The sequence below is a fragment of the Clinocottus analis genome, unplaced genomic scaffold (assembly GCF_023055335.1).
Source record: "Clinocottus analis isolate CAN_PGR_092001 unplaced genomic scaffold, fCliAna1.0.p SCAF_8, whole genome shotgun sequence".
Classification (NCBI taxonomy): Eukaryota; Metazoa; Chordata; class Actinopteri; order Perciformes; family Cottidae; genus Clinocottus; species Clinocottus analis.
Genome location: NW_027176240.1, coordinates 9,900,261 through 9,919,682, shown reverse-complemented (window position 1 = coordinate 9,919,682; position 19,422 = coordinate 9,900,261). Strand labels below are relative to the sequence as shown.

At 39.7% G+C, this 19,422-nt stretch overlaps 1 protein-coding gene across 1 annotated transcript; it reads left to right on the top strand.

Moving 5' to 3' along the window:
* The first annotated feature begins 76 nt into the window (after nt 1-76).
* myofl (myoferlin like) lies at nt 77-18,738 on the top strand. The gene is made up of 54 exons (XM_068568788.1): nt 77-314; nt 782-837; nt 988-1,079; nt 3,296-3,404; nt 3,626-3,716; nt 4,191-4,360; nt 4,717-4,845; nt 5,250-5,312; nt 5,417-5,467; nt 5,548-5,578; nt 5,685-5,800; nt 5,900-6,026; nt 6,119-6,222; nt 6,319-6,387; nt 6,493-6,536; nt 6,616-6,698; nt 6,797-6,829; nt 6,948-7,072; nt 7,183-7,296; nt 7,510-7,687; nt 7,910-8,034; nt 8,129-8,238; nt 8,385-8,577; nt 8,670-8,825; nt 8,924-9,055; nt 9,152-9,315; nt 9,735-9,849; nt 10,698-10,800; nt 11,024-11,163; nt 11,255-11,419; nt 11,603-11,690; nt 11,830-11,907; nt 12,060-12,241; nt 12,359-12,517; nt 12,601-12,702; nt 12,911-13,072; nt 13,184-13,349; nt 13,433-13,503; nt 13,600-13,614; nt 13,705-13,803; nt 14,202-14,330; nt 14,946-15,101; nt 15,234-15,325; nt 15,972-16,142; nt 16,241-16,389; nt 16,576-16,715; nt 16,852-16,940; nt 17,016-17,111; nt 17,210-17,351; nt 17,455-17,554; nt 17,694-17,887; nt 17,972-18,081; nt 18,189-18,336; nt 18,474-18,738. Exons 1-54 carry the CDS (start codon nt 227-229, stop codon nt 18,510-18,512), a joined length of 6,153 nt encoding a protein of 2,050 aa, XP_068424889.1. The 5' UTR covers nt 77-226; the 3' UTR covers nt 18,513-18,738.
* Nucleotides 18,739-19,422: the final 684 nt, after the last annotated feature.

Sequence of the window (19,422 nt, the reverse complement as noted above, 5' to 3'; positions counted from 1 at the left end):
TTCCTTCGGGTCTCTTTCTCGCCTACCCTGGTGACGGCCGGTGTGTTTCGTGCCTCTGACTCATGAGTGAGGCTTCCCTATCCTGCCCTCTGGTATCCAGCCCTCTGATATCCTCCAGCCTCCCCTCTGCACATCTGTGCACTTCTTAGTTGCCTCTGTCACGGCTCCCTCTCTTTTCTCCACGGAATATGATTCCTTTCTCTGAATAAATTGGGACTTTATCAAAATGCTTCGTGTAATTGTGGAGTCGGCTAGTGGGATTCCCAAAAAGAAAATTGGAAACCCAGATCCAATCGCTGCAATTGTCTTTAGAGGTGAGAGGTTGCTTTTACTTTGTTTTCTGGGGCAACAAACTGCTGTATGCTGTATTTAACTTTTTTTTTCTCATGCACACGGTGTCTCACTTTACATCAAGCTATCATCTTTTCTGTCATCCTTGGTTTTGGGCATCACGTATGCAGTGAAATGTATTTGCTGTATTCAGTAATTTGAATGAGTTGGCATGACTAATTATCAAAACGAAGTGTACATCCTTATATGGTCAGAAAAGCCCTCTGTCTACAGATGACAGCAACTAGTTTTGGCCTCACAGCTTTAACTCTTTGTTTACAAAATGCCTTTGTGTATTAAGTGTTCCTCTGTTTCCAGCAGATTGTAAAATGTTGATTTAGTCATCATCATATTTTGAGAGGAAGTATCTACCGTTCTCTCCAGCACATAAAACTGTGAAACCAGATAATGAGTTTTTGCAAATAAATGGTGCTCTTTGTTGCGTTTACAGGTGAAAAGAAGAAAACCAAAACAATTGACAATGAATTAAATCCTGTATGGAACGAAGTAAGTGCGGAAACAGTTAACTGTAACATTTACAGTTTATTGACTTATTGAAGTATTGACCTGGCAGCTGCTGTCATTACCTCAGTTAAAACTACTGCATGTTGTTGTTTTAAATGATTGATTGCAAATGTATCTTCCCTGTAATTACAGGTGCTTGAATTTGATCTGAAAGGCTCTTCTTTGGATTCATCTTCATTCATCAGCGTGGTCGTCAAAGACTATGAGACAATTGGCAAAGACAAGTATGTGTCTGACAATTATTGAACATTGTGATATTTGCATGTTTCATATCACTTAAAGTGTTTATTGTTTTCTTATTTTTTTTGGGAATGAATGACTTCGTGACACTCCGCCTACCTCCCTGTATGACTAAATGCTGATAATTTAAACACACTGAATTTGTGGAGGAGGGCCTGTGAGTGTGAACAACTTCCCCATGACTAAGTGGAGGCGGTCTTTGAAGAACCCCCTCCCAAAAAGGCAAAGAGCTACGTTTCACTTTGTAGTGCAGTAATAACTGAAAGGAAAACCTCACTTTGCCTTTTGGTTTACCTTTTGAGAAGGTAGACGTGTGATTACAATCTGTGAAGGCGCTTGTTTCTTAGCCGTTGTACTACAACTGACATGACAACAATCCTTTTTAACAGTGTGGCTTTGAGGAGATCTTTAAGGAGATCTTTGAGGAGATCGATTCTTCAAGAGGAGAGCAGCATGTTTTCACTTAACTGAGCTGTATAACCACAACACTCACTGCGACCATGTTAAGACTTGCAGCAGTGTCAGTGAAGAAGTGTTTTGTCTACTTCACAAAAGCACTCTTCGTCTTACAAGCAATATTACCTTAAAAGGATAAAAAGTAATGTCTTTCTTACCCTCCCCTTCTATTGTAGACTCAGGCTGCATTTCATGCTGCTTACGACTCTGCTTAATGTCTTATTATTAGTTTATCTGCTTGTTAGCCATCTTGTAATTGTGATTTTGACTTTTTTTTGTCTTTCTGCAGTGCAGTTAAGAATGTAGAAGTAATAATAATAGTAGCAAATAATAAATCTTCCACTGAGTCACTCTAGTGACGGATTGTGTATAATATAAATAATTCAGGGCCAGGCACAAGGGATGGGGGAGGATGGGTGGGTGACCGCTGCAGTCACGAACACACAGAGATATTTTTCCATGAGCACTGCCCGCAACGCATGAGGGGGGTGAATGAGAGAGCTTGCGCTGACTTGTCATTGGCACATTTGTGATAGTTGTAACACATCCTGTAATCCAAAGTGAAACAAACTTTAGACAGAGAGTAGGGCTGACTCTGGAGAGAGATTTGTTGGGCAACACTTTGTGACCAACTCTCCCCCATGTCAATCTAGAAAAGGAATTTGACTCAAGGAACCTAACAGGGTGATCTAAACTGTAAACTATCAACATTGGGAAAGATGTAAAGCAAACTTAGCTTTATTATAAAGTGATATCTAAGTAGTGAAATATATACTAGACCGCCAGGCAAATATTTATCGGTGGGGGCGGGAGGATCTAAATACTTCAGACTAGAGTTTGAAAGTTTAGTATTTTAGTTTCCGAAGCGAGTAACGTATACAAGTGTTAAGTTGTGTAAACCAGTTCTTGCATGTGGCCTCTACAGTGTTTGAGGCAATACATTCTCTCCTCAGGAGACAGTAAAATGCCTCTGATTTATCCTCCACAGTTGTCTCTGCGTTCCAAGGACAAGCCAAGTTTTTTAAGCTCTGTGGAATGATCAACAATGGCAAATGTTGAGAATACTCGTCTGCTCTCGGGCTGCTTATAAGACTGCCTTTTCACCCCTATCCTTTGCTTTATATTTGACTACGCTTACACAGGGCGCAGCGTGCCCAGCACATGCCTGTGGTAGACGTTAATTGTTTCCATCTTTCCGCTTTTTCTACTGCACATTTTCATCATCTTTGGTTGTTGCCATGTGTAACCAGCTGCCCCTTGTCACACAGAAAAATATCCAGTTGGTTCTCTTAAAAGATGCGACTGCTGCAGAAAAATGGCTCTTTTGCCAACATTTAGACAGTTATTATTTGTTATTTATTTCATTATTACTGTTATTTGATTTGGTGTGTTGCAATCCATTGTGGTTAATGATCACTGTTGCTACATCACTTCTGTTGGGTAGAAAATGTAGGTGTTGTTTCTCAGCTTGTCATAATATGTGAAGAAGTGAAATTGGGAAGTAGAAACCACAACAAACTATCCACGGCAACGAGAAATTCCACTCCAAAACATTGCTTTGAATTCTCTCATGTGATAATTACACAATTGTGTCACAAACTGTGGAACCAAAGCATCATCTTATTGTTTATTTTAGTCATTTGTTCTTTTTCCAACAAAGGCTATTGATCCTCTCCAGCTGAAGTGATGCATTTATGTGTATAATTGTCTGACCAAAGGAAAAATAAATGTGATTGCTTTTCAGGTTCATTGGCTCGGCAAACATCCCTCTGAGAGACTTGGCCAGTGGTCACATGAGGTCCCTCCCATCAAAGAATGTGCCCTTGATCAATGAGAAACAACACGCTACTGGGGTGAATACATTCAGCAATAATATGTGATACTTTTTATGATTCTTAATATCAGTTAAATCAGCTTCAGCTCCGCCAGTTGATGGTGCCTGGTATCTGTACCGATCCGCAGGAAGTAGTTGACGATGTAGTTAAAGTAGTTGATTATCCTATGACATATATTTGGTGTTAAACATATACAGTAGAGCTGATAATGCTAAGTGAGAAAGCATTTTCTTTTTCAGGCAACCATAAATTTGCTCATTGGGTATGATCCACCAGCCGACACTAACCTAAGTGACCAACCCGATAGAGACGCGTCTCATGTGGATGCAGGTAAGCAAACAGTTAAGGCTAAGAAATTAAAAGAGGTGGTAGCTTTAGATTGTACTTAATCCCTCCCAAAATAACAAAACAAAACATCACAGTCCTGTGAAATAATTTAGTTCCACAGGATATATATATATATATATATATATATATATATATATATATATATATATATATTGATTTATATATATATATATATATTGATTTATGTTTGTGTTTATGTTTGCTAATTATTTTTGACTCTACATATGTATATATATATATATGTGTATATATATACATATGTATATATATGTATATATATATATATATACATATGTATATATATACACACATTAAAAGAGTGAATACGAAGGATTTCTTTTAGATTTTTAGTTTTTACAACCAACAACTAACTAAAACACTTTTGAACAAAATGAAAAAGTGTTTTTTGATTATCGATTTGAATAATTTTGTGATTATTGTGGTATTGCTCCACAGGTGACAGTGATGAGGGCGATGAGAGGGAGGCGGATGTGGAGGGAGGTGGTCAGACTGGAGGCCCAGAAGCCACCACTTCCCCAAACCAGCCTGGGAAAGCCAAACACAAGCCAGTCCGTGTCAGCAATAAGAGGCATAAAGCCTTGGCCAATAAGCCTCAAGACTTCCAGGTATTGTTTGAGTTTTGATGACTGTGTTCCTGGATCATTTCAAATGCCCGTTAAAGGTGACATTCTTAATAATTAAGCTTGCTCCAATTAAGCAAGCTCCACCTGTGCAAATATAGCTTGTATCCCTGATTTTAGAGAATTGCAAACATGGAAACTTTCTATTGATATTTTATTCCTGTAAAAGGTCTTTGTAGGTATTTGTCAACCCAAATAAGTCAATGGTACCTTTTAAGATGAGATAAGATAAGATACAATAATTACAGGATTACAGCAGCATCGCTCACAAGTAAATAAAGATAAAAATCGAGTCATGAAGGACACAGATAAATTGCCTCACTGTGTCTTCTCATGTCTAGATTCGTATTCGGGTTATCGAAGGTCGACAGTTTCCTGGCAACAACATCAAGCCAGTGGTTAAAGTGAACGTATGTGGACAGACTCACAGGACCAGAATTAGAAGAGGAAATAACCCTTTCTTCAACGAGGTACTTGCCTTTTAAAAGATACCACATGCTATAGAAAGTAATTTGTGACTGCTAACGTGTTTCTTTTATCTTGCTTGTCAACATCCACTTCTCTTCTCTTTTCCTACTGAATCCTCACCAGCTTTTATAACCATGTGGGGCATTTCTCTCTGTGTCGGCAGCAGTGATATGACAGTTGACCTTCAAGGCAATGTCCGCTTTATCTAACTCCTCTCATATGCATTTTTCTCTGTCTTAGTTTTTTTGCCAAAGCATAAGCATCTCTCCTTAACAAATTGTAAGTCCGATCATATTTGTCATAATCCCTGATAATGTGTGTATGTCATCAAAATGTATTGTGCATACAGTGACAAGTGAAATACTCTATACTTAATACTTTATTTGTGTTTGTTTCTGTCCTTCAGATGTTTTTCTACAATGTAAACATGCTCCCTTCAGAGCTGTTTGACGAGAGCATTAGTCTTCGGGTGGGTTAATTATTTTTGCAAATCTAAAAAAGAACATTAATTTGTTTTCAAATAATGACATCTCTACATCTACTGAAGCTGTAAAGTTGTGTTTTCCTTGACAGGTTTATGACTCCTTCTCCCTCAGAGCTGACAGTCTAGTAGGAGAGTTCAAGGTACACCAATTAAAGTGCCAGCAGGTTGACAGATTTAAAGTTTTTTAATGATTCAAATGTGTTTATTTTTGCTTACACAGCTGGATGTTGGCTACATCTATGATGGATCAGGTCAGTATTTCCATATAAAATGCATGCTATGTAAAAAAATTAAAATTGTATGTATATATTTTATATTGTAGGTGTTTGAACATGTTGCAAATTATGCTTCGTCCAGGTCATGCCATAATGAGGAAATGGCTTCTCCTGAGTGATCCTGATGACTCTAGCTCAGGGGCCAGAGGTTACCTGAAAGTCAGCATAACTGTTGTGGGCACTGGAGATGACCCACCGGTGTGTACCTTCTGTCCTACCATCCAGTTTATTTATATTACAAAAAGACCATGACAATCTCTCCTCTCACTCCTCTCCCCTCTCCTCTCCTGTGTCCAGACTGAGAGGAAAGATATAAGTGAGGAGAAGGACGACATAGAAAGTAATCTTTTGGTGCCGGCCGGTGTCACAATGCGATGGGCCACACTCAGCCTCAAAGTCTACCGTGCCGAGGATATGCCACAGAGTAACTGAGCATCAAATTCCTGCAACCATTGTAGTTCAATGCAGTCAAATCACCTTGAAAAACTTCTATTTAGAACATATTTTTCATTGCAGTGGATGATGCCTTTATTCAGACGGTAAAACGGGTCTTTGGAGGGGACGGAGACAGAAAGAACTTGGTGGATCCCTATGTGGAAGTCAGCTTTGCTGGCAAGAAGGTAGTTCATGTTTGACTGAAAAAACAAACAAAATATGTCTAAATGTTCTGACTGTGTGACCTTTATGTATATGCAATGGCGTTTTCTTTGTTTTAGCTGTGCACCAAAACCATCGAGAAAAATGCTAATCCTGAGTGGAATCAACTCATCAATCTGCAAGTCAAGGTGAGGAAGTTGCATATTAAGATGTATCTAATGGGCTTTATTAAAGTTTTCAAAACACTTAAACCTTCAGCACAAATCAACACATGCTTCTGTTTGCATCCTTAGTTCCCGTCCATGTGTGAACGTGTGAAGTTGACAATATATGACTGGTAAGAACTAAAGTTCATACATGCACAAGTGACAATGGTATAAAAAACAATATTTGAAGTGTCAGTTTATTCTTGGCAGGGATCGTCTAACCAAGGATGATGCCATCGGATCAACGTTTTTAAACCTAAGCAAAATGTCTTCCTCAGGTGGAGAGATTGAAGGTAATAATGTAATCTGCATTTTTATAATAATTACTGTATGTTTTGATAATGCAATATTAACTATTATTTTATCTGTTTTTTTCCCCCACTGGGAACAGACGCACGGGCTGATTGCAACACAGTGTCTGACTGTACGTAAGAATGGTCATCTGCATGTTTTAACATGTTGCAGTGAGAGTTTAACTCTCTTTTTCTCATGCACCGTATTGCTTTAAAGCCCTGAAACTGAGGTGGGTTTTTATGTTACAGTGAGCACTGCAGCATCTGAGGTTGGTTTTCTCCCAGCTTTTGGGCCTTGCTATGTCAATCTGTACGGTAGCCCGAGAGAATTCACCGGCCTGCCTGACCCATTCGAGGAACTCAATTTTGGAAAGGTATACCTACTTTATCAGCTTAGTACAGTCGGTTCAGGACTGTAAGTGTAGACAAATGGGATATTTCACCTGCATGACAATCTGCCCATTGCATTTTTGATACGTTTCAGGGTGAAGGGGTCGCCTACAGGGGGAGGGTCCTTGTTGAGCTGTCCACTCAGCTGGATGGGAAGGTTGATAAGAATGTGGATGACATCTGCAGTGATGACATCCTCGTGGCACAGGTACACATTTTGTACTGTAACTACTGCTGGCTCCATATTAATTTGATTTATATGAGAATCCCAAGCTTTTTGAATCTGTAAGGTGTCATACATTACAATGTCTTTGCAATTGTTTCCCCAAAGAAAATATCAGTAGTTCAGTGTCGAGCAAAATTGAGACAGAAATAGTAACCTAACCTCTAACACTTTCACATGGTTTTTAATTGAGTGCAGAAATATCAGCGGAGGAGGAAGTTCTCTCTGTGCGCTGTGTTTCACAGTGCGTGCATGCTCCACGAGCCGGGCGAGCCAATCCAGTTCGAGGTCAGCATTGGAAACTATGGTAACAAGCTAGACTCCACCTGCAAGCCCCTGTCGTCCACCACCCAGTACGGCTTTGCTGTGTTTGATGGTATGAAAAGCTTAAGTCTGCAAGAATAAAAAAAAAAAGATTTATTCTGATATTCATTTAAACTCGACTGTAACAGTTCATAGTTCATGTTAAACTATTTAACATACTGTAAATCTGTGTTTAAGGGGTCATGAAGCCAAAGAGAAGAACCGGACATTAATGAGCTGTCTCCACCACAACTTGTGTTTACAATGACTGTGTATATTTATTTTCAATCCGCAGGTAATTACTACTATTACCTGCCCTGGGCTGACACTAAGCCCGTAGTGATTCTCACTTCATATTGGGAAGACATCAGCCACCGTCTGGACTCTGTTAACGTTCTCCTCTTCATCGCTGATCGACTGGTGAGAATAAGCTACAGCAGCACATATTGTACGTCTCTACACAGGTAGTACTGCTCAGTCATTTCATTTTATCCGTCTTTGTGATTAATATTAGGAGTCCCACCTCACCTCTTTAAAAACTGCCATCTTAGCCAAGTTGCCTGAGACACGTCTGGCAGAGATTTGGCTCAAACTCATCAACCACATGATTGAGGACCTGAACAGGTAGGACAGGACCAGACAGAGTCCTCCACAGGACCTGTGGGTTGTATGAGTAATGCTATAATGTCACTTCAGGTGTTTGTTAGGGTTGAGTTATGTTATTGTGTTGCTCCCATCCAACATTACTCTCACTCACAAATCTTTAACAGCTTCCAGCTTCCATTGCTAGATGGCCAACCCAATGTGACTGCACTGGATCTCCAGTTGAAAATCCTGCGTGATGCTGCTGTGGACGGTATCAGAGAGATGGCCAGTCGCATGAGAGAGGAGGCCACAGACATCAAGGCTACTGTTGGTGACATTGAGGAATGGTTGGACAGAATCAAGCAGCTGGCAGAGGAGGTCCGGAAATGCAAAAAATATAATCTTATGGAGCTCACAAATACATCAAAAACTGAATTATGTAACTGAAATGTAGCGTCTCTCTCTATCAGCCTCAGAACAGCATGCCTGACGTGATCATCTGGATGTTAAGAGGAGAGAAACGAGTGGCTTTTGCTCGACTCCCAGCAAACCAGATTCTGTTTTCAAACTTTAGTGAACAGGCTCGAGGCAAATACTGTGGACGGACCCAGACCATTTTCATGCAGGTACAAAACTAGCTAACATAGTAACACATTCATATATTATGTAATTTACTGTTACATTTTCAGAAAGAGTTGCCACACTAATACTTTTTATTTGTCAGTATCCTATGGACAAAAACAAAGGTGTGAAGGTTCCTGTTCAGCTGCGGGTCAACATGTGGCTCGGTCTCTCTGCCCATGAGAAGAAGTTCAACAGCTTCTCAGAGGGAAACTTCAGCGTGTATGCTGAAATGGTACAGTAGCTACTCAAAGCATTAGCTTTCATTAAATATATAAAGTACATATTTAATCAGATTTCAGTTGTGATATCTCTGCCTTTAATACCGCAGTATGAGAACCAGGCCCATGTTTTGGGGAAGTGGGGAACTACCGGCCTAGTTGGTCGTCATAAGTTCTCCGATGTGACTGGAAAGGTGAAACTCAAGCGAGAACGCTTTCTGCCACCCCGTGGATGGGACTGGGAAGACGACTGGTTTGTTGACCCAGAGCGATGGTAAATTTAAGAAACTCACTTTATCACACACAAGCACACACACTCGCACAGTCGTTCGTGATTCATGACTTGTATAATATCAAGTACAAACATCCTGTTATCACTGAGCAGTTGGACACGGCTCCAGGATCCTGGTCTTATTTCAGCCCTGTCCTCTATTAATTAGTAAACCTCATAAATCAGAGCTTGTACCAGCCACAGCGTAAAGACAATGACAGGAAATGAAAAGGAATTTGGGCATCACTCATGGTTTTTGTTTAAGGAGGTCTCCTTTCCACCAAGGCTCATGTAAACAATTTTAATTCTCTGAAGTTTGTCTTCCTGAGCTGTTCCGCTTGGTTTATCGTGGTCCGACATCGCTGATGTCTGAGTCACACAGCTTCTCAACAACCTTTGTGCTGTGGTGGTGTTTTCTCCAGCCTGTTGACAGAAGCAGACGCAGGCCACACAGAGTTCACAGACGAAGTTTTTCAGAATGAAACCCGTTTCCCTGGTGGGGAGTGGAAGCCCGCGACAGAGTCCTACACGGATGTGGTATGACATACTGCTCTCACACAGACACAGTATACACACATTTCATTTTTGTGAAACAAACGCTTGTCTGGTCATGTTAGTTTCCAATATTATCAGTTTTTCCTGCATCATTACTGAGGAAAGGTAGGTTGCATAGTTGTTGATTTCATTTAAATAAGCATAATAATCTTTTCAAACCTTTATAATAGTAATAATAATAATAATAAAAATAATAATAATAATAATAGTTATAATAATAATAGTACATTGTATTTGTATAGTTTAAAAGGTACTCGTGGCCCTTTACATGGTAAAAACAGAAAGAATAGAAGCGACACTAATATGAACAAGAGAGATTATATAACAATAAGAAACAAAACAAAAACATACTTAACAGGTTAAAAGTGTTAAATGCAGTTTTGGAAGTGGCGAGTGGCAGACAATGTCTGAGGTGCTCCCAGAGGGAGGGGGCAGCGATGCAGAAGCCCCGATGCCGGAACAGAGTGGTGTGTGTGACCTGGTGTCTTCCTGGTTATGATTCGTATGTAGTAGTTTCTATTAGAGCTGCTACTAATAATTGTGACATCGTTTTGGGTACTTCTTCTGAACAATAGCCAAAAGGAAAGTTCTTTGGAGCATTTTTGCATCTTTCAGCTTGTTGTTTTAGTTTCATGGGCGAGAACTTTACTATTAGAGTCACTTTTATTCCAGAAACCTCTCTGATAAACACATTGTATGCTACCAGCAAAAAAACCTTAGCAAAATAAACAAGTTAATGTGGGTTTATTGGTTATAAACATTAATAGTGTTGTCAATAGAAACTCTTTACGTAGAGTCAATTGGATTAAATTAGGGTCTGTGTTGTCCAGAATGGAGAAATGGTTCAAAGCCCAGAAGAGTTTCAGTGTCCAGCTGGATGGAAATGGGAAGATGACTGGAGCTTTGACTCCGACAAAGCTGTTGATGAAAAAGGTAATATGAACACTAAAAATGAACTAAATGTTTAAAGTTCATTGTGTTTTAATATATATAATATATATATATATATATATATATATATATATATATATATATATATATATATATATATATATATATATATATATATATATAATAGAATACAATAGAATATAATTGGTGTGTGTGTGTGTGTGTGTGTGTGTGTGTGTGTGTGTGTGTGTGTGTGTGGCATTAGGTTGGGAATACGGAGTTTCCATTCCTCCTGATGATAAGCCCAAATCATGGGTTGCAACAGAGAAAATGTATCATGTCCATCGCAGGAAGAGACTCATTAGACCACGAACGAAGATATCTGATAAAATGGCTGTTACAGAGGTGAGGAAGGGGAGACAAAGAGTTTAAGAGATTTGAGAGATGTTATGAGTGCAATTTCTCATTATATTTCCTGTCCTTGTCTTTTCCACAGAAACGAGAACCAGGGGAAGGCTGGGAATACTCTTCCCTGATTGGCTGGAAGTTCCACAGGAAGGAACGTTCCTCTGATACGATCCGCCGCCGCCGCTGGAGAAGAAGGATGGTCCCGTCAGACTGCATCGGTTCCTCCGCCATCTTCAGGCTGGAAGGAGCATTAGTGAGTCCTCTCAGAAACTCGACTAAATACCAATTGTATTCTTACATTTATAGTTTATAGTTACTTTCTGCAGTCAGTCTGAGTCATAGCCTCTCATTATTATTCGGCATGTGACTGTTCCTGTCAGATGTTGGCAAATCACTCAGGAAGTTTGTTTTGGTTGCTTTGGCGTTTTTTTAACAGGGAGTCGATGTTGACGAGAAGGCCAGTAAAACGGATGCAGCCAAACTATTTGGGGCCAACACACCCACTGTTTCCTGCCACTTTAGCCGTAAGTTGTTGGGTCAGATAAAGCTAATTGCTGGTCACTTATGCTCATTGTTTCTTTAAACGTCCTGATGGACGATAACATCATATAAAAAGTCAGTTCTCACATTTTACAGTTGCTGATGAATGTTATTGCCCTTCAGAGTCTCACCTTTACCATCTGAGAGTGTACGTGTATCAGGCGAGGAATCTCTGTGCCATGGACAAAGACAGCTTCTCAGGTAAACTCAAAGCAAAGTGCAAGCCTGGTCAAGTGGAATACATGGAAATTATTTAGGATGTAAACATTTTCAACAGTATAACTTACATTAAACAGCACAGATCCACATGTTCTGTCTCACATTTCCATCATCATACTCCTGGTCCTCCCCAGATCCCTACGCTCATGTGTCATTCCTCCATGTGAGTAAGACTACCGAAGTCATAAGGTCCACCCTGAACCCCACATGGGATCAGACTCTCATCTTTGAAAACATTGAAATCCACGGAGACCCACAGACTATTGCCCGCAACCCTCCTGAGGTGGTGTTGGAGCTGTGCGACAGTGATCAAGTAGTATGTTGAATATTCAATCTGCCAAATCCAATCACTTCCAGACTTTTATCCTAGAAATGCAACTTGGGTTCATGGTTGATGTGATCGGGCTATGCTACGTCTTGCTTTATCTCCAAGGGTAAAGATGAACCCCTGGGTCGCTGTACATGCCCTCCAGTAGTGAAACTGAACCCCAGTGTGGCTGTCAGCCCTAAACTGCTCTGGTTCCCAGTCACCAAAAAAGGTTGCAGTGCTGGGGAGATACTGCTGGCTGCAGAGCTCATGCTGAAGAACAAGGTAAAGAAGAAAATAGAGAAAGTAAAAAATACTGTAACTTTAAGTATGAAACTGTATTTAGGAGGCTGTGCTTTGCCGTCCAGGTGAATGACGGAGATATGCCTCTGGTCCCGCCTCGCCGGGGGGAGAAGCTCTACATGGTTCCCCAGGGAATCAGGCCTGTGGTGCAGCTCACTGTGATTGAGGTACACCATCATGCCATCCTGCTCCTTTAGCAGGATTTCCTTCACACACATTACTTGATCAGACAAGACAAGCCCAACCCTAAAATTTTAGTTTTGGTTGCATTACTCATCTGTAATTGTCTTGTATCTGTATCCTACCACCACGCTAGTCCTTTAATCTGCCCATACAAGTTTTTCTAACTGCGTTAATGTGTTTATTTGTCCGAAGGTCTTGACTTGGGGCTTGAGGAATATGAAGACCTACCAGTTGGCCACAGTTTGCTCCCCCAGTTTGATAGTGGAGTGTGGTGGTGAGATTGTTCAAACCGCTGTAGTTAAGAAGTTCAAAAAGAACCCCAACTTCCCTGGATCTGTGCTGCTGCTCAAAGTGGTACACACGCCCTTGAACTTTCCAGAAATCATTCAGACACCTGCAAGTGTTTCATGTCGAGACTCAGCCATATTTTCTTACGAGTTCTGTACTATTGTTGTCTCGCCTTAGCTTCTGCCCAAAGAGGAGATGTACACCCCTCCTATTGTGCTGAAGGTAATCGACCACCGGCCTTTTGGTAGGAAACCAGTAGTGGGTCAGTGCACCATCGACTGTTTGGAGAAGTTCCGCTGTGATCCGTATCGCATTAACAGTGAAGTCTGCATGTCTGCGAGAGGTAAATACAAAGATGCATGCAGATACATGAACACTCAGCTACATACAGTAGATGCTTATTGTATCCTGTTTTTATTTATTTAGTGGCAATGATAGCTGCTGCACAGGGAGATGTTGTCATAGACATTGAGGAGAGACCCATCGTGAAAGCTGAGGTAAATAATATTAGTCCCACAAAAAGTGGGAAACAATATTTCTACGTTTGCTTACTTTTATTAATACAAATTCTTTCTTTGCTTTCCACTTTGCAGCTTCAAGCAGAAATGGTGAGATTCTTTCTTTTCACAGATGTTTAGTCTACTGATAAATAACAGCTCTAGAAATACTTGAGTTCATCAATAATTCTCATTGTGTAGGAGGAGGAAGCCATCGACTGGTGGAGTAAGTTCTATGCCTCTGTTGGAGAACACGAAAAGTGTGGTCCTTACCTGAAAAAGGGATACGACACATTGCATGTAAGAACATGTCGCTGCACATTGCAAAAACAACATTTTTGGATTTTGCCTTATCGTTTTTCTTTGATTTTGTTGGTTCTACAAGCAGCAGCAAGCTAGATGTGACAGATAGCGTTGTAACCAGAAAGTCCTTGTTCTTGATCCTTTGATATAAGTTTGCAGGAGTATGTATCTAAAACAGAGAGAGACAATTTCTGATAAGAGCATTCAAACATTATGGAGAGTCAGTAGTTCAATCAAGCTTGGGTTTAGTGAAGGTTTTTAAATGAAAAACAAGACAAATGTGGGACTTCTGTGAAAACTTGCAATGTGTGAAGTTATTGTTAAAATCTTATTGTGATGCAAGTTTGACTTATTTTTGTATTGCAGATAGTACAACAATATGTGATGGTTTTCAGGTTTTTGACAGTGAACTAGAAGAGGTTGAACAGTTCCAGGGATTCACTGATTTCTGCAGCACTTTCAAACTTCAGCGAGGAAAGAATGAACATGATGAGGATGATCCCTCAGTGGTGGGAGAGTTCAAGGTAAAGTAGCAAGATTTTTGAGGAAATATTCCTGTCATCAAGCATCATTATACCTGAACTATTGTAACATGAGAAATCTCTGCTTTTGCTGTTGACTGGCCATATCTGCCCTCTGGTGGATGATTTATGAATTTCATAGATTATAGTATATGGGTAGTATTATTTATAAAGCCTGCAGATTGCTATGTCTATGATGGGATCGTTTGTTGCCTAGACTTTTATCCTGTCCTGACATTTTTATTTAGTTCAGCTATATCTTGTACTGGAATTCACATTGGATTATATGTATCATTCTTTTATATTATTGCAAGCATATTAAATAATTAAAAGCAGTCAAAATTGAAAACAAGATTGACCAAGTTGAGTGGTAACATCAGTAACTTAATATTTAGACTCACACTTTTTGGTTTGTTGGACTGTGGACAGCTGATCAGTTTTTATTCCAGCGGTTTATTTTTCAGGTAGAATGAAAAAACCCAGAGATTTAATTCATCAGATCTGATTGTAAAATCTATTTCAGCTAGGAATGTGGTCTTGTGTTCCTGTGTGAATGTGATTAGCTTATCAATAAGGTGTTATATGACTCATGGTGCTGTCCTCTTTGGTGATATTCAGGGCTCATTCAAGATTTACCCACTGTCCGATGACCCTGGGGTGCCAGCTCCACCCCGCCAGTTCAGAGAGCTTCCTGAGAGCGGTCCTCAGGAGTGCCTGGTCAGAATCTATGTGGTGCGCTGTCTCGACCTTCAGCCGAAGGATACAAATGGCATGGTGAGTATTATATGATGCTACGTCTGACCAACCATCCGGTTTTGGGATAATGAATTGAGTCACAATCACAGCCATGCTCTAGATTTTATTTAGTGAAAAAGATGCTGAAAGATTTTTCCGTTCTCATTTCAGTGTGACCCATACGTGAAGATTGCACTGGGAAGGAAAACACTGGATGACAGAGATAACTACAAACCAAACACCCTCAACCCAGAGTTTGGAAGGTGAGACTGAACTTTTGGGTATTTTATTATTTGTTCAAATGATTATGACTGAAGGAATGCTTCACCCCCAAAATGCCCATCTGTGTATTAATTACTCAGAAAACTTGTTTTTTCATGCACGTCTTCAAAGTGATGGAAGAATCCAAAAACTGAGAAATGTCTTGATGAATTGAGGTCAACACAACTCAAAAAGCAAAAACTATAAAACATGCATTTACAAACTCTCACACAACTTTTACAGTATAATTATTGTTTATCCAGTCATATAATCACTACTTCCCAAACACATGCATCTTTGCTAAAACCTTACTAATTAAAACACTTTAAATAGACTGTCTCACTTGTGCATCGGTGTGTAGCACATTTATTGGTTTTAGCCCGTGTTAGCGAAGATGCATGTGTTTGAGAAGGAGTAAGCATACACCTGGACAAATTAAATTTGAACGCTGCACAAGCTGTGTGAGAGTGGAAATGGATGTTTTGATATAGTTTTGCTGTTATTAATCATAGCCTCCATTTTCTTTCATTCATCAAGGTTTTTTTACCGTTGATTTATTGAAATGGTCATTTTGAGGGTGATGTATTCTTTTAACTTTGTTAGGATGTCACAGGCAACACACATTTGATGTTCTCCATTTCTTTCCAGGATGTTTGAAATGTCCTGCTTCCTGCCTCAAGACAAGGACCTGAAGATTTCTGTCTATGACTATGATTTACTGAGCAGAGATGAAAAAGTAGGTGAGACAGTCATCGATTTGGAGAACAGACTCCTGTCTCGTTTCAGGTCCTGCTGTGGCCTGCCACAGACTTACTGTGTGTAAGTATGTACTCTCACAGTACAATATCTACAGTACAGTTGATACAGCCTACAAAGTAACCCTCAAAGCCAAGCTAACAAGCCATATGTTCTTGCAGCTCAGGGATCAATCAGTGGAGAGACCAGCAGAAGCCTTCTCAGATCCTCCAGAATGTGGCCCGAGTCAGTGGCGTTCCTCCTCCACGCATAGAGGGAGACGGCAGCTCCCTATCTTTCTCTGAAAAACAATACAACCTGCAAGAGTTTGGTAATGCCAGTCTTGAATGCCCTAATATGATCATTTTAGTAGAAGTATTACTTATATCTATGATCTCAATGACCATATCTTGTTTTTTTGCTGCAGTTGCATTGTGGCTTTTCTGTGATATTAATATTTTCTACAGCATACTATCCTTTTATCCATGACATTTGTGGTTTGTCATGTGCTTTGCAGAGGCAAACACTGTGATCCACTCGCACCTTGGCCCAGCTAAAGAGAGGCTGGCTCTGCATGTCCTCAGAAACCAGGGCTTGGTACCAGAGCATGTGGAGACCAGAACCCTGTGCAGCTCCCACCAACCAAACTTGTCTCAGGTTAAAACAACAATAACACTTTTTAGTAGAGTTCCAAGAAGTAGAGATAAAGTATAAAGCTAATGCTTTGTACAATTAATATGTTTAAATTGTTGTAAGCTTTGTTTCAAAGACTCATCATTTTCCACATATACAGGGACAAATTCAAATGTGGGTGGACATTTTTCCCAAGAGCCTTGGTTTGCCAGGGCCCCCATGTGATATCACGCCACGCAAAGCCAAGAAGTAAGAGACACTTGACTATATCATGTTTTATCGTAGTTCATTCAAGGATAAAATATAACAGTATATTTAAAATAGGTATGTTTTGCGAGCCATCATTTGGAACACAACTGATGTTACTCTGGACGAAAGAAGCATCACTGGAGAAGATATGAGTGACATCTACGTTAAAGGGTACATTCCTCGTCCTGTCTCTTAGCTCAACCCTTTTTTTGTGCTTGCACATGTTTTACTTTTATATGTATTTTTCTGACTTTGACATTATTGTGTAGATGGATGCCAGGTATGGAGGACAACAAGCAGAAGACCGATGTCCACTACAGATCCCTGGATGGTGATGGAAATTTCAACTGGAGGTTCATCTTTGGGTTTGACTACTTGCCTGCTGAGCAGCTGTGTGTTGTCTCGAGGAAAGTGAGTGAGATCGTGAAGCAGGAACAAAGAATCAAGGGACTGTTGCTATAACCATATCTTTTTTTTGTCATGCCATTCTTTATTAAATGTCTGTCTTTTGCAGGAACACTTTTGGAATCTCGACAAAACTGAATTTAGGACTCCTCCTAAATTGATCATCCAGATTTGGGACAATGACAAATTCTCCATGGATGACTACTTAGGTGAAAAAGCATAGTTATGCACCCCATTTTCTGCCATGACAACGTAAAAGGAAGGCCTTTAAAATAGAGATCTGACAAAGAGAACGACTGCATAGGAGACAAATTATATATATTTTTTGTATCTATGTCTTTGTTACAGGTACAGTTGAACTGGACCTTCTCAATCTGATCTCTCCTGCTAAGACCCCAGAAAAGTGCAGTCTGAAGATGTTGCCTGGGATAGCGGGCTCAGTCGCCTCCAAAAGACCTCTGCCCAACTCACTTTTCTCCCAAAAGTCTGTCAGAGGCTGGTGGCCATGCATGATCGAGCAGGACGGGAAACATGTGCTTGGTGTATGTTTAGGTCGACAGCACACTCCCTGGTTAAGTGGTTTTTCTCCTGGTTACTGTTTAAGACTGTTTTTCAAACCTCTGCAGGGTAAAGTAGAGATGACGCTGGAAATAGTGGAGGAGAAGGAGATGGAAGAGAGACCTGCTGGCAAAGGCAGAGATGAGCCGAACATGAATCCCAAACTAGACCAACCCAAGTAATTAATCCTTAAAAAAAATAAAAAATGCATAGAATATGTGATTTTCTAGTTCTATGAGTTGCTTAACAATAATTATGTGAATTTTGCCTTTCTTCATTCAACAGCCGCCCTGACACATCATTCTTCTGGTTTACAAACCCTTGCAAGACCATGAAGTTCATTGTTTGGCGCAGATTCAAATGGATTTTCCTTGCAGCGATTCTTCTTCTGCTGGTCCTCTTGTTCCTTGGAATCCTGTTCTACTCCCTACCAGTAGGAATACTTAGTTTACTGATCATTTTTTAATTTCTATATTTTTTAAACTGTTATAACTAATTTGTATTCATTGCATCCATTTTAACAGTATTTTGTAATCTGAATGAATATTAAGGGCTATTCTATATCCACAGAACTACATCTCAATGAAGATTGTGAAGCCTTTCTCTTAAGGAGCCTTGCAGAGAAGATGTCTGCGTTCCAGCTGCATAATACAGTCCTCTTGACCGTCTCCATCCCTCAGGAATATGCAATAATTTCCTCTGTAGATGCCATAACAGATTGATATTCAGCATTCTAATCTCACATAGTCAGACCTGGCTGCTCTAATTTTTTTGCACTCTCAGCATTACAGTATATTTCTTGTGATACAAATATATCTTATGTTAAAATGTAGACCAAAACAAATCAAGAATGATATATTTTAATAAAATTTGTTATAACAAAGTTGTTCATATTTTTGCCCACATTTGAAATCAGCGCAAATGTTTGAATACTATTTACTGAAATGGGAGTATTAACTATGAACATTAAATCTTAGAACCAACGTTAAGTTTGTAATATAAAAAGAGGTAGACCTTCTGTCCATTATTGGTTGTTAAGATATTATAAAGTGCATTAACAAGGTGGTTATTTCAACCTATTTTGATGTTTCGCCTAGTGCTTTAGTAAAACTCACTAAATTAACGTAAAGCTATCAAGTAAATAAAACAACTTTAGAGCATTCTTGTCTTTCACGTTTCAGTGACTTAGTTTTTATACATTCTTCCAATGCATCAAACTGGGTTTAGTCTTGAAGTATATGTATTTATCTATGAAGAACGTCCCCAGTAGCAACACAGCATTTCAACACAGTGACAACTCAATCCCCATGGACTGTAACCAGCTCTTCAAATCACTCCATATGGACTGCAGTGAGCCACATTGGAAGAAAAAAAACATGTTCCAAACTTTCAGTCTGTGTTTATTGGAATGCTCTCTAGGATTTTGAAGTTCACCTATTTTATGTAAGGAGGAAGTATAAATGTAACGTATTCGTACTCTTTCCCTTCTATTTTTTTTTTTTTTTTTTAACGTTTTCTT